The following is a 17,888-nucleotide window of genomic DNA, read 5'->3' on the forward strand; positions in this document are numbered from 1 at the left end:
AATAACCCCAAAGGAGCTTATAATTAGGGGGTTTAGTTGAGGCCTGTATATTGTATTAGTAAGGTTATCGGTACCTTATTGTGTGTTCTGTAATACTTACTTCTTTCTCTTTTCTAATTTACCCACATAGAGGACACTTGCCTTCATTTCCCTTTTAGTCAACTTTGGTGTGTCTATTGGGGGACTGGTATTTACAGTTGATGATACTCAACTTTACTACTGGATGGAACCTAGAGAACAAGCCTGTTATAATCTTGTTAATGGACGTGGATATTACAGAGCAACAAGCGGCTACAATGATTATGAGGTGCAGAGATGCCTAGATGGAATCCGCAAATACAAGGTTACCACTTCTACTTTCATTGTTATAATATCCTGTAATATTCCTTCTTAGAAATGTAAATTGATATTGGTTTGCTACATATATCTTTTCATACGATGAATTTCAGACCCAAAGGTAAAAAAAATTAAAAGGAGTGAATATTATCTACAGGTCCTTCTAAAAAAATTTGCATATTGTGATAAAGTTCATTATTTTCTGTAATGTACTGATAAATAGGGATGAGCGAACTCGAACTGTATAGTTCGGGTTCGTACCGAATTTTGGGGTGTCCGTGACACGGACCCGAACCCGGACATTTTCGTAAAAGTCCGGGTTCGGGTTCGGTGTTCGTCGCTTTCTTCGCGCTTTTGTGACGCTTTCTTGGCGCTTTTTGAAAGGCTGCAAAGCAGCCAATCAACAAGCGTCATACTACTTGCCCCAAGAGGCCATCACAGCCATGCCTACTATTGGCATGGCTGTGATTGGCCAGAGCACCATGTGACCCAGCCTCTATTTAAGCTGGGCTGGAGTCACATAGCGCCGCCCGTCACTCTGCTCTGATTAGCGTAGGGAGAGGTTGCGGCTGCGACAGTAGGGCGAGATTAGGCAGATTAACTCCTCCAAAGGACTTGATTAACTGATCGATCTGCAGCTGTGGATCATTGAGCTGCTGATCCTCAATTGCTCACTGTTTTTAGGCTGCCCAGACCGTTTGTCAGTCACATTTTTCTGGGGTGATCGGCGGCCATTTTGTGTCTTGTGGTGCGCCAGCACAAGCTGCGACCAAGTGCATTTAACCCTCAATGGTGTGGTTGTTTTTTGGCTAAAGCCTACATCAGGGTGAAGCTGTCACACCAAGTGCATTTAACCCTCAGTAGTGTGGTTGGTCAAGCTATCACACCAAGTGCATTTAACCAGCAATAGTCTGTTCATTTTTTGGCCATATACTAAATCAGGGGCAAGCTGCGCCCGTCACCAAGTGCATTTAACCCTCAGTAGTGTGGTTGGTCAAGCTGTGACACCAAGTGCATTTAACCAGCAATAGTCTGTTCATTTTTTGGCCATATACTACATCAGGGGCAAGCTGCGCCCATCACCAAGTGCATTTAACCAGCAATAGTGTGGTTATTTTTTGGCCATATCCCAGTCTAATTCTGTCACTAAATCCATACCGGTCACCCAGCGCCTAAATACTAGGCCTCAAATTTATATCCCGCTAAATCTCTCGTTACCGCTGTCCTGTTGTGGCTGGGAAAGTTATTTAGTGCCCGTCAAAGCACATTTTTTGTTCTGGGTTGAAATACAATTCCCAATTTAGCAATTTCATAATTTAGTGGTTTCTGCTATATCAGAGCTATTTGAAATCTATCCCTAAAAGGGTATATAATATTCAAGGTGCACATTGGGTCATTCAGAATAACTTCACACACACCCGCTACTGTGTATTTCTAAGTCTAATTCTGTCACTAAACCCATACCTGTCACCCAGTGCCTAAATACTAGGCCTCAAATTTATATCCTGCTAAATCTCTCGTTAGTGCTGTAGCTGGGCGAGTTATTTAGTGTCCGTTCAAGCACATTTTTTGTTCTGGGTTGAAATACAATTCCCAATTTAGCAATTTCATAATTTAGTGGTTTCTGCTATATCAGAGCTATTTGAAATCTATCCCTAAAAGGGTATATAATATTCAAGGTGCACATTGGGTCATTCAGAATAACTTCACACACACCCGCTACGGTGTATTTGCAAGTCTAATTCGGTCACTAAACCCATACCTGTCACCCAGTGCCTAAATACTAGGCCTCAAATTTATATCCTGCTAAATCTCTCGTTAGTGCTGTAGCTGGGCGAGTTATTTAGTGTCCGTTCAAGCACATTTTTTGTTCTGGGTTGAAATACAATTCCCAATTTAGCAATTTCATAATTTAGTGGTTTCTGCTATATCAGAGCTATTTGAAATCTATCCCTAAAAGGGTATATAATATTCAAGGTGCACATTGGGTCATTCAGAATAACTTCACACACACCCGCTACTGTGTATTTCTAAGTCTAATTCTGTCACTAAACCCATACCTGTCACCCAGCGCCTAAATACTAGGCCTCAAATTTATATCCTGCTAAATCTCTCGTTAGTGCTGTAGCTGGGCGAGTTATTTAGTGTCCGTTCAAGCACATTTCTTGTTCTGGGTTGAAATACAATTCCCAATTTAGCAATTTCATAATTTAGTGGTTTCTGCTATATCAGAGCTATTTGAAATCTATCCCTAAAAGGGTATATAATATTCAAGGTGCACATTGGGTCATTCAGAATAACTTCACACACACCCGCTACTGTGTATTTCCAAGTCTAATTCTGTCACTAAACCCATACCTGTCACCCAGCGCCTAAATACTAGGCCTCAAATTTATATCCTGCTAAATCTCTCGTTAACGCTGTCCTGTTGTGGCTGGGAAAGTTATTTAGTGTCCGTCAAAGCACATTTTTTGTTCTGGGTTGAAATACAATTCCCAATTTAGCAATTTCATAATTTAGTGGTTTCTGCTATATCAGAGCTATTTGAAATCTATCCCTAAAAGGGTATATAATATTCAAGGTGCACATTGGGTCATTCAGAATAACTTCACACACACCCGCTACGGTGTATTTCCAAGTCTAATTCTGTCACTAAACCCATACCTGTCACCCAGTGCCTAAATACTAGGCCTCAAATTTATATCCTGCTAAATCTCTCGTTAGTGCTGTAGCTGGGCGAGTTATTTAGTGTCCGTTCAAGCACATTTTTTGTTCTGGGTTGAAATACAATTCCCAATTTAGCAATTTCATAATTTAGTGGTTTCTGCTATATCAGTGCTATTTGAAATCTATCCCTAAAAGGGTATATAATATTCAAGGTGCACATTGGGTCATTCAGAATAACTTCACACACACCCGCTACTGTGTATTTCTAAGTCTAATTCTGTCACTAAACCCATACCTGTCACCCAGCGCCTAAATACTAGGCCTCAAATTTATATCCTGCTAAATCTCTCGTTAGTGCTGTAGCTGGGCGAGTTATTTAGTGTCCGTTCAAGCACATTTCTTGTTCTGGGTTGAAATACAATTCCCAATTTAGCAATTTCATAATTTAGTGGTTTCTGCTATATCAGAGCTATTTGAAATCTATCCCTAAAAGGGTATATAATATTCAAGGTGCACATTGGGTCATTCAGAATAACTTCACACACACCCGCTACTGTGTATTTCCAAGTCTAATTCTGTCACTAAACCCATACCTGTCACCCAGCGCCTAAATACTAGGCCTCAAATTTATATCCCGCTGAATTTGAATACAATACATTGGGCCAAATAATATATTTGTTGTTGTGGTGAACCATAACAATGAGAAAAACATCTAGTAAGGGACGCGGACGTGGACATGGTCGTGGTGGTGTTAGTGGACCCTCTGGTGCTGGGAGAGGACGTGGCCGTTCTGCCACATCCACACGTCCTAGTGTACCAACTACCTCAGGTCCCAGTAGCCGCCAGAATTTACAGCGATATATGGTGGGGCCCAATGCCGTTCTAAGGATGGTAAGGCCTGAGCAGGTACAGGCATTAGTCAATTGGGTGGCCGACAGTGGATCCAGCACGTTCACATTATCTCCCACCCAGTCTTCTGCAGAAAGCGCACAGATGGCGCCTGAAAACCAACCCCATCAGTCTGTCACATCACCCCCATGCATACCAGGGAAACTGTCTCAGCCTCAAGTTATGCAGCAGTCTCTTATGCTGTTTGAAGACTCCGCTGGCAGGGTTTCCCAAGGGCATCCACCTAGCCCTTCCCCAGCGGTGAAAGACATAGAATGCCCTGACGCACAACCACTTATGTTTCCTGATGATGAGGACATGGGAATACCACCTCAGCATGTCTCTGATGATGACGAAACACAGGTGCCAACTGCTGCGTCTTTCTGCAGTGTGCAGACTGAACAGGAGGTCAGGGATCAAGACTGGGTGGAAGACGATGCAGGGGACGATGAGGTCCTAGACCCCACATGGAATGAAGGTCGTGCCACTGACTTTCACAGTTCGGAGGAAGAGGCAGTGGTGAGACCAAGCCAACAGCGTAGCAAAAGAGGGAGCAGTGGGCAAAAGCAGAACACCCGCCGCCAAGAGACTCCGCCTGCTACTGACCGCCGCCATCTGGGACCGAGCACCCCAAAGGCAGCTTCAAGGAGTTCCCTGGCATGGCACTTCTTCAAACAATGTGCTGACGACAAGACCCGAGTGGTTTGCACGCTGTGCCATCAGAGCCTGAAGCGAGGCATTAACGTTCTGAACCTGAGCACAACCTGCATGACCAGGCACCTGCATGCAAAGCATGAACTGCAGTGGAGTAAACACCTTAAAACCAAGGAAGTCACTCAGGCTCCCCCTGCTACCTCTTCTGCTGCTGCCGCCTCGGCCTATTCTGCTGCTGCCGCCTCGGCCTCTTCCTCCGCCTCTGGAGGAACGTTGGCACCTGCCGCCCAGCAAACAGGGGATGTACCACCAACACCACCACCACCACCTCCGTCACCAAGCGTCTCAACCATGTCACACGCCAGTGTTCAGCTCTCCATCTCACAAACATTTGATAGAAAGCGTAAATTCCCACCTAGCCACCCTCGATCCCTGGCCCTGAATGCCAGCATTTCTAAACTACTGGCCTATGAAATGCTGTCATTTAGGCTGGTGGACACAGACAGCTTCAAACAGCTCATGTCGCTTGCTGTCCCACAGTATGTTGTTCCCAGCCGCCACTACTTCTCCAAGAGAGCCGTGCCTTCCCTGCACAACCAAGTATCCGATAAAATCAAGTGTGCACTGCGCAACGCCATCTGTGGCAAGGTCCACCTAACCACAGATACGTGGACCAGTAAGCACGGCCAGGGACGCTATATCTCCCTAACTGCACACTGGGTAAATGTAGTGGCAGCTGGGCCCCAGGCGGAGAGCTGTTTGGCGCACGTCCTTCCGCCGCCAAGGATCGCAGGGCAACATTCTTTGCCTCCTGTTGCCACCTCCTCCTTCTCGGCTTCCTCCTCCTCTTCTTCCACCTGCTCATCCAGTCAGCCACACACCTTCACCACCAACTTCAGCACAGCCCGGGGTAAACGTCAGCAGGCCATTCTGAAACTCATATGTTTGGGGGACAGGCCCCACACCGCACAGGAGTTGTGGCGGGGTATTGAACAACAGACCGACGAGTGGTTACTGCCGGTGAGCCTCAAGCCCGGCCTGGTGGTGTGCGATAATGGGCGAAATCTCGTTGCAGCTCTGGGACTAGCCAATTTGACGCACATCCCTTGCTTGGCGCATGTGCTGAATTTGGTGGTGCAGAAGTTCATTCACAACTACCCCGACATGTCAGAGCTGCTGCATAAAGTGCGGGCCGTCTGTTCGCGCTTCCGGCGTTCACATCCTGCTGCTGCTCGCCTGTCTGCGCTACAGCGTAACTTCGGCCTTCCCGCTCACCGCCTCATATGCGACGTGCCCACCAGGTGGAACTCCACCTTGCACATGCTGGACAGACTGTGCGAGCAGCAGCAGGCCATAGTGGAGTTTCAGCTGCAGCACGCACGGGTCAGTCGCACTACAGAACAGCACCACTTCACCACCAATGACTGGGCCTCCATGCGAGACCTGTGTGCCCTGTTGCGCTGTTTCGAGTACTCCACCAACATGGCCAGTGGCGATGACACCGTTATCAGCGTTACAATACCACTTCTATGTCTCCTTGAGAAAACACTTAGGGCGATGATGGAAGAGGAGGTGGCCCAGGAGGAGGAGGAGGAGGAGGAGGAAGAGGGGTCATTTTTAGCACTTTCAGGCCAGTCTCTTCGAAGTGACTCAGAGGGAGGTTTTTGGCAACAGCAGAGGCCAGGTACAAATGTGGCCAGCCAGGGCCCACTACTGGAGGACGAGGAGGACGAGGATGAGGAGGAGGTGGAGGAGGATGAGGATGAAGCATGGTCACAGCGGGGTGGCACCCAACGCAGCTCGGGTCCATCACTGGTGCGTGGCTGGGGGGAAAGGCAGGACGATGACGATACGCCTCCCACAGAGGACAGCTTGTCCTTACCCCTGGGCAGCCTGGCACACATGAGCGACTACATGCTGCAGTGCCTGCGCAACGACAGCAGAGTTGCCCACATTTTAACCTGTGCGGACTACTGGGTTGCCACCCTGCTGGATCCACGCTACAAAGACAATGTGCCCACCTTACTTCCTGCACTGGAGCGTGATAGGAAGATGCGCGAGTACAAGCGCACGTTGGTAGACGCGCTACTGAGAGCATTCCCAAATGTCACAGGGGAACAAGTGGAAGCCCAAGGCCAAGGCAGAGGAGGAGCAAGAGGTCGCCAAGGCAGCTGTGTCACGGCCAGCTCCTCTGAGGGCAGGGTTAGCATGGCAGAGATGTGGAAAACTTTTGTCAACACGCCACAGCTAACTGCACCACCACCTGATACGCAACGTGTTAGCAGGAGGCAACATTTCACTAACATGGTGGAACAGTACGTGTGCACACCCCTCCACGTACTGACTGATGGTTCGGCCCCATTCAACTTCTGGGTCTCTAAATTGTCCACGTGGCCAGAGCTAGCCTTTTATGCCTTGGAGGTGCTGGCCTGCCCGGCGGCCAGCGTTTTGTCTGAACGTGTATTCAGCACGGCAGGGGGCGTCATTACAGACAAACGCAGCCGCCTGTCTACAGCCAATGTGGACAAGCTGACGTTCATAAAAATGAACCAGGCATGGATCCCACAGGATCTGTCCGTCCCTTGTCCAGATTAGACATTAACTATCTCCCCTTAACCATTATATTATTGGACTCCAGGGCACTTCCTCATTCAATCCTATTTTTATTTTCATTTTACCATTATATTGCGAGGCTACCCAAAGTTGAATGAACCTATCCTGTGTCTGGGTGCCGGGGCCTAAATATATGCCAATGGACTGTTCCAATGTTGGGTGACGTGAAGCCTGATTCTCTGCTATGACATGCAGAATGATTCTCTGCTGACATGAAGCCAGATTGTCTGTTACGGGACCTCTCTCCTCTGCCTGGGTGCTGGGCCTAAATATATGCCAATGGACTGTTGCAGTGGTGGCTGACGTGAAGCCTCATTCTTTGCTATGACATGCAGACTAATTCTCTGCTGACATGAAGACAGATTCTCTGTTACGGGACCTCTCTCCTCTGCCTGTGTGCTGGGCCTAAATATATGCCAATGGACTGTTGCAGTGGTGGCTGACGTGAAGCCTCATTCTCTGCTATGACATGCAGACTGATTCTCTGCTGACATGAAGACAGATTCTCTGTTACGGGACCTCTCTGCTCTGCCTGTGTGCTAGGCCTAAATATATGCCAATGGACTGTTGCAGTGGTGGGTGACGTGAAGCCTCATTCTCTGCTATGACATGCAGACTGATTCTCTGCTGACATGAAGCCAGATTGTCTGTTACGGGACCTCTCTGCTCTGCCTGTGTGCTAGGCCTAAATATATGCCAATGGACTGTTGCAGTGGTGGGTGACGTGAAGCCTCATTCTCTGCTATGACATGCAGACTAATTCTCTGCTGACATGAAGACAGATTCTCTGTTACGGGACCTCTCTCCTCTGCCTGTGTGTGTGCTAGGCCTAAATATATGCCAATGGACTGTTGCAGTGGTGGCTGACGTGAAGCCTCATTCTCTGCTATGACATGCAGACTGATTCTCTGCTGACATGAAGCCAGATTGTCTGTTATGGGACCTCTCTCCTCTGCCTGTGTGCTAGGCCTAAATATATGCCAATGGACTGTTGCAGTGGTGGCTGACGTGAAGCCTCATTCTCTGCTATGACATGCAGACTAATTCTCTGCTGACATGAAGCCAGATTGTCTGTTACGGGACCTCTCTCCTCTGCCTGTGTGCTAGGCCTAAATATATGCCAATGGACTGTTGCAGTGGTGGCTGACGTGAAGCCTCATTCTCTGCTATGACATGCAGACTAATTCTCTGCTGACATGAAGCCAGATTGTCTGTTACGGGACCTCTCTGCTCTGCCTGTGTGCTAGGCCTAAATATATGCCAATGGACTGTTGCAGTGGTGGGTGACGTGAAGCCTCATTCTCTGCTATGACATGCAGACTAATTCTCTGCTGACATGAAGACAGATTCTCTGTTACGGGACCTCTCTCCTCTGCCTGTGTGTGTGCTAGGCCTAAATATATGCCAATGGACTGTTGCAGTGGTGGCTGACGTGAAGCCTCATTCTCTGCTATGACATGCAGACTGATTCTCTGCTGACATGAAGCCAGATTGTCTGTTACGGGACCTCTCTCCTCTGCCTGTGTGCTAGGCCTAAATATATGCCAATGGACTGTTGCAGTGGTGGCTGACGTGAAGCCTCATTCTCTGCTATGACATGCAGACTAATTCTCTGCTGACATGAAGCCAGATTGTCTGTTACGGGACCTCTCTCCTCTGCCTGTGTGCTAGGCCTAAATATATGCCAATGGACTGTTGCAGTGGTGGCTGACGTGAAGCCTCATTCTCTGCTATGACATGCAGACTAATTCTCTGCTGACATGAAGCCAGATTGTCTGTTACGGGACCTCTCTCCTCTGCCTGTGTGTGTGCTGGGCCTAAATATATGCCAATGGACTGTTGCAGTGGTGGCTGACGTGAAGCCTCATTCTCTGCTATGACATGCAGACTAATTCTCTGCTGACATGAAGACAGATTCTCTGTTACGGGACCTCCCTCCTCTGCCTGGGTGCTGGGCCTAAATATATGCCAATGGACTGTTGCAGTGGTGGCTGACGTGAAGCCTCATTCTCTGCTATGACATGCAGACTAATTCTCTGCTGACATGAAGACAGATTCTCTGTTACGGGACCTCTCTCCTCTGCCTGTGTGCTAGGCCTAAATATATGCCAATGGACTGTTGCAGTGGTGGGTGACGTGAAGCCTCATTCTCTGCTATGACATGCAGACTGATTCTCTGCTGTCATGAAGCCAGATTGTCTGTTACGGGACCTCTCTGCTCTGCCTGTGTGCTAGGCCTAAATATATGCCAATGGACTGTTGCAGTGGTGGGTGACGTGAAGCCTCATTCTCTGCTATGACATGCAGACTGATTCTCTGCTGACATGAAGCCAGATTCTCTGTTACGGGACCTCTCTCCTCTGCCTGTGTGTGTGCTGGGCCTAAATATATGCCAATGGACTGTTGCAGTGGTGGCTGACGTGAAGCCTCATTCTCTGCTATGACATGCAGACTGATTCTCTGCTGACATGAAGCCAGATTCTCTGTTACGGGACCTCTCTCCTCTGCCTGTGTGTGTGCTGGGCCTAAATATATGCCAATGGACTGTTGCAGTGGTGGCTGACGTGAAGCCTCATTCTCTGCTATGACATGCAGACTAATTCTCTGCTGACATGAAGCCAGATTCTCTGTTACGGGACCTCCCTCCTCTGCCTGGGTGCTGGGCCTAAATATATGCCAATGGACTGTTGCAGTGGTGGCTGACGTGAAGCCTCATTCTCTGCTATGACATGCAGACTAATTCTCTGCTGACATGAAGACAGATTCTCTGTTACGGGACCTCTCTCCTCTGCCTGGGTGCCGGGGCCTAAATATCTGAGAATGGACTGTTCCAGTGGTGGGTGACGGGAAGCCAGATTCTCTGCTATGGAACCTCTCTCCAATTGATTTTGGTTAATTTTTATTTATTTAATTTTTATTTTAATTCATTTCCCTATCCACATTTGTTTGCAGGGGATTTACCTACATGTTGCTGCCTTTTGCAGCCCTCTAGCTCTTTCCTGGGCTGTTTTACAGCCTTTTTAGTGCCGAAAAGTTCGGGTCCCCATTGACTTCAATGGGGTTCGGGTTCGGGACGAAGTTCGGATCGGGTTCGGATCCCGAACCCGAACATTTCCGGGATGTTCGGCCGAACTTCTCGAACCCGAACATCCAGGTGTTCGCTCAACTCTACTGATAAACATTAGACTTTCATATATTTTAGATTCATTACACACCAACTGAAGTAGTTCAAGCCTTTTATTGTTTTAATATTGATGATTTTGGCATACAGCTCATGAAAACCCAAAATTCCTATCTAAAAAAATTAGCATATCATGAAAAGGTTCTCTAAACGAGCTATTAACCTAATCATCTGAATCAACTAATTAACTCTAAACACCTGCAAAAGATTACTGAGGCTTTTAAAAACTCCCAGCCTGGTTCATTACTCAAAACCGCAATCATGGGTAAGACTGCCGACCTGACTGCTGTCCAGAAGGCCATCATTGACACCCTCAAGCAAGAGGGTAAGACACAGAAAGAAATTTCTGAACGAATAGGCTGTTCCCAGAGTGCTGTATCAAGGCACCTCAATGGGAAGTCTGTGGGAAGGAAAAAGTGTGGCAGAAAACGCTGCACAACGAGAAGAGGTGACCGGACCCTGAGGAAGATTGTGGAGAAGGACCGATTCCAGACCTTGGGGGACCTGCGGAAGCAGTGGACTGAGTCTGGAGTAGAAACATCCAGAGCCACCGTGTACAGGCGTGTGCAGGAAATGGGCTACAGGTGCCGCATTCCCCAGGTCAAGCTACTTTTGAACCAGAAACAGTGGCAGAAGCGCCTGACCTGCGCTACAGAGAAGCAGCACTGGACTGTTGCTCAGTGGTCCAAAGTACTTTTTTCGGATGAAAGCAAATTTTGCATGTCATTCGGAAATCAAGGTGCCAGAGTCTGGAGGAAGACTGGGGAGAGGGAAATGCCAAAATGCCTGAAGTCCAGTGTCAAGTACCCACAGTCAGTGATGGTCTGGGGTGCCATGTCAGCTGCTGGTGTTGGTCCACTGTGTTTTATCAAGGGCAGGGTCAATGCAGCTAGCTTTTAGGAGATTTTGGAGCACTTCATGCTTCCATCTGCTGAAAAGCTTTATGGAGATGAAGATTTCATTTTTCAGCACGACCTGGCACCTCCTCACAGTGCCAAAACCACTGGTAAATGGTTTACTGACCATGGTATTACTGTGCTCAATTGGCCTGCCAACTCTCCTGACCTGAACCCCATAGAGAATCTGTGGGATATTGGGAAGAGAAAGTTGAGAGACGCAAGACCCAACACTCTGGATGAGCTTAAGGCCGCTATCGAAGCATCCTGGGCCTCCATAACACCTCAGCAGTGCCACAGGCCGATTGCCTCCATGCCACGCCGCATTGAAGCAGTCATTTCTGCAAAAGGATTCCCGACCAAGTATTGAGTGCATAACTGAACATAATTATTTGAAGGTTGACTTTTTTTGTATTAAAAACACTTTTCTTTTATTGGTCGGATGAAATATGCTAATTTTTTTAGATAGGAATTTGGGGTTTTCATGAGCTGTATGCCAAAATCATCAATATTAAAACAATAAAAGGCTTGAACTACTTCAGTTGTGTGTAATAAATCTAATCTTTTTTAGAAGGACCTGTATATACCGGTATTTCCTATTGCTTGTATAGCCGCAACATATCTTACCTTGCTGTACAAAGATTGACCGTTCACGTCAGCCCCAGTCTAATTTCTCTACCTAAAGCATAGACTAGGTCAAATTTGAGGTCTTTTGTACATGGGGCTTGTGGGGATTTGCTCTGGTAGACAGGCTTGCGCATGTAAGAGGCAGCCCTGATCATCCAGCAACATTTCCAACACATATATATATAGCAGACTGTCATGTTTCCCTCCAGCCACCAGAGGCCACTGTGGCTGAGTAGGACAGTGTGAGGAGTTGTTTCCAGAGGACAAGGAGTTAAGTGTTTTTCCCGGGCTGAGCAGAGAGCCTGGGGTGCAGGTGTCTGAGTACACAGGAAGAAGGACGCTGTGCACTGAGAGGGAGATCCACAGGGAAGATTAGAGTGATTTCTCCCTGCCAACCTGCTGTGACACAGTATCTGAGACATTGGAGTGTGTTTGCTCCCTGACTGAGCTGATGTTTCCTGGTGCAGAAGAGAGACTGCTGTAGTGTGAGGCACTTACCAGAGGAACTGTGAGTGAATTCCAGGCCCTGCCTGATTACACGTCCAGAGCTGCTGATTATCTCTAACCAGAGTTACAGAGACTACAAAGAGAGGCCAGAGCTGAGCCACGCTGAAGCAAGCAAGCAACCAGATCGGGACCCAGACTGTACCTGCCTGCATGTGCCGGACACCGAACTGTGAGTGCACTGATGCTAACCGGAGCTAGGACATAGTGGAATAGGATTTAGTTTAGTGCACCGTAGAGGTGCACCCCGGGTAGCGGGGACAGATAGGACTACCTAGAAGAGAGTAGCCTGCTATTGTCTGTACTTGTGTTTGTGATTCATTTGTTTTCTTTATGCAAATTTCCATTATCTTTGTTGTGAATTCTCAAGCTGTTCATATTGTAAATCTGCTTCCCCGGCAGTTAGAGTTCTCCTTTAATAAAGCCGGTTTCTACTTCAGCCTCCTTGTCTGCTGCACTGTACTTGAGTCCTGCTCTACGGTCTCTTCCTCTGCTGACCGTTACAAGTGGCGCTGCGAGCAGGGTGAGGCCCGAAGAAATGTTCTCCTACAACCAGAAGCCACGCGCAATACATTGCAAGAGATGGTGAGATTCCTGGAAGAAATATATGGGGAAACAGCCAGTGCAGGGCACCTCCGGGCGAAGTTTTTTTACCGGATTCAACGGGAAGACGAAGGTGTCTCTCAGTACGCTACAGCCCTACAGGAAGTGTTGGCCGAGGTACAAAAAAAAGAGGCAGATGGGGTTACTGGCATGGGACCCATAGACCGGATACTGCGGGAACAATTTATTCTGGGGCTCTACAGCAATCCCCTGAAACAGGCTCTGCGGGAACGAGTCAGAGTAGACCCTACCCTAACCTTTCGACAAATTTTGGCAGAGGCCGTGACGCGAAACAAAGAAGACGGCTATGCTTCTGGAGTAATACGGACCCAGACCGTTACACCCCCCGGGGTTACAAGAAATGAGGAAGCCCTGGTCAGAGTGGTACAAGACTTGCAGAGCTCCCTGAGTGCCATGCACGAAAAGTTGACACACCTGGAGAAACGGATAGAGTCGCGCCATACTACTGAGGCTGCCTATCCAGCCCGACAACAAACCTATCAGGCGACTCCGTGGGTTCCTACACCCGAATGCCCTTATGCTAGTTTACCATACCATCAAGCCCCTCATTACCCTTCAGTGGGGCCATCCAGCCAAGCTCTGAGGGCACCTCCCACTCGCAGGCAAAAAGTGGGCCGTCAAGGGGCACAGTGTTGGCGGTGTGGAGATCTAGGACATTTCGCCAGAGAGTGTCGGAATAATCCAGCTGGACGCCAAGAGCCGCCGTTAAACTACCGACCCCTGCAGTAGTGGGGCGTACTGCAGGGGAGGTGGAGAGCCAAGTTACCCAGCAAAGCTCCGAACACCTGGTCGCAGGGTGCCCCACTATACGAGCTGAGTTCGAAGGTGTTCCTGTCGACTGCTTAGTGGATACTGGGTCTCAAGTGACAACTATGCCCGAGTCATTCTTCTACCGTTACTTTCAAGCGCTGGCCAAGCCAGAACGAGAGACACTGGTCCGGGTTACAGCGGCTAACCAACAACAGATTCCTGTCACAGGGGTCGTGTGGATGAATGTACGGCTATGTGGACAGAAAGTGGGGCGGAAAGGTATCTTGTTGGTCCCCGAAACGTTCAAAGAAGATGTGCCGGTGATAATGGGCATGAATATCCTGCGAGAATTGGATCAGATCATGTTCACCAAACGGGGGCCGGGTTACTGGAAACAAGCCACCCCGCACAAACCTACCCAGAAAGCATTTCAACGGCTAATCCGTTTTTGTGGAACACAGAAAAGTGTACCAGCACACCAGGCGGTGGGAACGATCCGAGCGCCAGGAAAGGCTACCTTCACCCTTCCCCCTGGTCGGGAGACCGTGCTGACGTTACCCGTGGGAACTTTCCGTAATCTTGAAGGCATGGAGGTGTTCGTTGAACCAACAGGCCTAGGAGAGCTGGGTCAGGACGTCCTGGTGGCCCGGACACTGGGAGTGGTCCAGAATGGACGAGTACCCATAAGAGCTGTGAATGTGGGATATCTAGAAGTTCCCTTGACGCCAGGGGTGGAACTGGCTCGTGTGTACCTACATCAGGGAGAAATCCTGAGTCAGAGAGAAGTGACTCTAGCTCCGGTAGGGGATGCTGGTTGGACTCTGGCAGTTACTGCCAGTGCAGAAGAGGCGCCGACCCCAGAATGGAATGGGGGAACCATCTTGGATCAAATGGAGATAGATGTTAAGGCTCTCAGTTTAGACCAACAGCGAGCAGTTGAAACCATGCTGTGGGAGAATCAGGCTGCGTTTGCCCGCCACGCCGATGACTTTGGCTGCACGAATGCTATCACACATGATATACCGACGGGGGACACTCCACCAATTCGGGAGAGATATCGACAGATTCCGCCCAAGTTGTACCAGGAAGTGAAGACGCTATTGAAACAGATGATAGATTCCGGAGTGGTGCGGGGAAGCCAGAGCCCTTGGGCAGCCCCAGTGGTGCTTGTCAAGAAGAAGGACGGCACTATTCGATTTTGTGTGGATTACCGGCGGTTGAATGCTTGCACTGCGCGAGACTCATATCCTCTGCCACGCATCGAGGAGTCTCTGACGGCTCTAGGACGAGCCAAATACTTCTCCACCCTGGATCTAGCAAGTGGGTACTGGCAAGTACCAGTGGCTGAGCAGGACAAGGCAAAGACAGCATTCATACTCCCCATGGGGTTATTTGAATTCAACAGGATGCCATTCGGACTGACTAATGCCCCTGGAACCTTCCAGCGGCTGATGGAGAGATGCCTGGGAGACCTGAATTTTGAAGCCACTCTGATATACCTAGACGATATCATCGTATACTCTGCTACTTTTCAAGAACACTTGAATCGGCTAGGGCAGGTACTCGAGCGACTGCGATCCCATGGCCTGAAGGTAAAGCCAAAGAAGTGTCATCTCTTCAAGAGGGAGATCGAGTACCTGGGCCATAGGGTGTCCCAAGATGGAGTGCTACCGTCCCAAGACAAAGTGGCTGCAATACGACAATGGATAGTGCCGAGAACACTGCGTGAGTTGAAGGCCTTCCTGGGACTGACTGGGTACTACCGGCGGTTCATCAAAGACTACGCAAAAATAGCGGGCCCTCTGAATGAGTTGTTGAGAGGAACGGCTGGGCAACCCAAGGGCCAAAGTATTCCCTGGGGACAGAAACAGGAAGAGGCCTTCCAGGCCCTGAAAGAAGCCCTGACATCGGCCCCCATCTTGGCTTATGCCGATTTTGATAAACCATTCATCTTAGCTACTGATGGCAGCCTCTACGGACTTGGGGCAGTCCTGTCGCAGGTACAAGATGGACATGAGAGAGTGATCGCTTATGCCAGTAGATCCTTGCGAGATACGGAGCGAAACCCCCATAACTACAGTTCCTTCCGGCTGGAACTCCTTGCCCTGGTGTGGGCTATGACGGAGAAATTTGCAGGATATCTGACAGGAGCTAAGATCTTCGTACGGACGGATAACAATCCCCTGGCCCATCTGGGTACTGCCAAGTTGGGAGCCCTGGAGCAACGCTGGGCGGCTCGCCTCGCAAAGTATGACTTCTCAATTCGCTACCGCTCCGCTACAGAGAACACTAATGCTGATGGTCTCTCAAGGGTTACTTTTGAAACTCCAGTAGGGGATATGGATGAACAAAAGGAAGAAGATGAAACTCCTGACTTCCGCAAGTTCGCTCCCCCAACAGTCGCGGCCCAGACAAGTGGGGAGGCCCGTAAGCTACCCAAAGCATTGGGGAGAACTAATGAAGAATGGGGCAGATTGCAAGATGAAGACATTGGACTGCAGCAAATGAAAAGCTGGGTAACCCAGTGCAGGAAACCCAACAAAGAAGAAAGGACTGATCTGGATGCCGAGATGAAGTCCGTTCTACATCAATGGGACAGACTGGAAGTGCATGGAGCTGTTTTGTTCCGCAAGTGGCAACAGCCTGCCGACCTAGAGGCGAGGTGGCAGGTAGTGATACCCAGAAGAATGGCACGGGAGATAGCCAAAGAGGCTCATGAGTTTGGAGCTCACTTCGGGCCAGTCAAGACATACCAGTGGCTGCAGCGTTATGTGTATTGTCCGCGACTGGAGGCCACAGTTGAAGAAGTTTGCCGACAGTGTCGAGTGTGTGAACTCACGAAGAGTACAGAACAGAGAGCACCCCTACAGTCCATCCAGACCACAGAACCGCTGGAAGTGTTGATGATAGACTATCTTCTTGTGGGACAATCGTCAAGAGGTCCACAGTATTGCCTGGTCATGATCGACCACTTCTCCAAGTTTGCAGTAGTCACCCCAACTCGGGACCAGACGGCCGAGTCCGCGGCACGAGCCATTTGTCAAGACTTCATTCGGGTCTATGGGTGTCCAAAGCGGATCCATTCAGATCAAGGGGCGTGCTTTCAAGGAAAAGTGATGGAAGAGCTACATCGACTGTACGGCATTGAAAAATCCAGGACAACTCCTTATCATCCCCAAGGAAACGGAGCCTGTGAGCGCTTTAACCGCACATTGCTGCAAATGCTGAGGACACTAGAGGAAGACAAGAGGGCACACTGGCCTGACTACCTGCCAGAATTAGTCTGGGCTTACAATAATCGTGTCCACACCACCACCGGTTACACCCCATACATGTTACTGTTCGGTAGGGCTGGTCGAGAGATCGTGGAATTAAACCTAGAACAGCCAGAAGACCTAATAGAGCGATCAACCACCTCATGGGTGAAAGAACACCGTCGGCGTCTCCAGACCATTCGCCGGTTGGCAGGTCAGCGGTTACAGGAGAGAGCTCATACAGACCGTCCTCCAGTTCAGGAGGTTCCATTGCAGCCTGGGGATCGGGTACTGGTACGAGAGAAACGTCCCAGAGGCAAGTTGAGTGAGCGTTGGGAAGTACAGCCGTATAAAGTGATCAAGAGAGTGTACCCTAATGGTCCGGTCTACGAAGTGCAGGTTGAGAATGAGGAATTTGCTTCACGGACTCTACATAGGAATATGATCCCGCACCTGTTCAGAGGACACCTCCTCCTGCCCCATACTCAGAACTTGTTATCTCTGATGGAGATTATGGTGAAGATTGGTGGACTGCTCCCAACACTGAAGGAGCCTCCCAGGTTACAGGTGATGAAGGCACTGTCACAGAACCATTGCCGGCCCGTAATGGAGAGGGGCCCTCGGACACACCCGAACCTCCTATTGTGGTGGATGAATCCAGACTGGCAGTTCCTAGTGGAGAGAGTCAGGTCGTAACAGATAGCCAGGACCTCCGGAGATCCAGTAGGCTTACTGCAGGGGTTCCACCAAACAGGTACGCTGCTGATGAGTTAATTTGGTCCACCTGTATGTATTGTGGACAATGTTGTACTGCTGTATAAAAAGTTACATTAACCATTATTTCTATGGACTATATAGCAAGGCCGAGGACGGCCACCTTTAAGTGGGGAGGCA

The 17,888-nt window shown here is 49.1% G+C and overlaps 1 protein-coding gene across 4 annotated transcripts in view; it reads left to right on the forward strand.

Moving 5' to 3' along the window:
* Positions 1-17,888, forward strand: part of LOC122939829 — a 76,082-nt gene that overhangs the window by 53,677 nt on the left and 4,517 nt on the right. For all 4 annotated transcript variants that reach the window (XM_044296009.1, XM_044296006.1, XM_044296008.1 and 1 more), the window contains one exon: positions 131-343. In XM_044296009.1, the coding sequence (XP_044151944.1) occupies positions 131-343 (213 nt within the window). The remainder of the gene's footprint in view (positions 1-130; positions 344-17,888) is intronic.

This window comes from Bufo gargarizans, chromosome 6, assembly GCF_014858855.1.
Source record: "Bufo gargarizans isolate SCDJY-AF-19 chromosome 6, ASM1485885v1, whole genome shotgun sequence".
Lineage (NCBI taxonomy): Eukaryota > Metazoa > Chordata > Amphibia > Anura > Bufonidae > Bufo > Bufo gargarizans.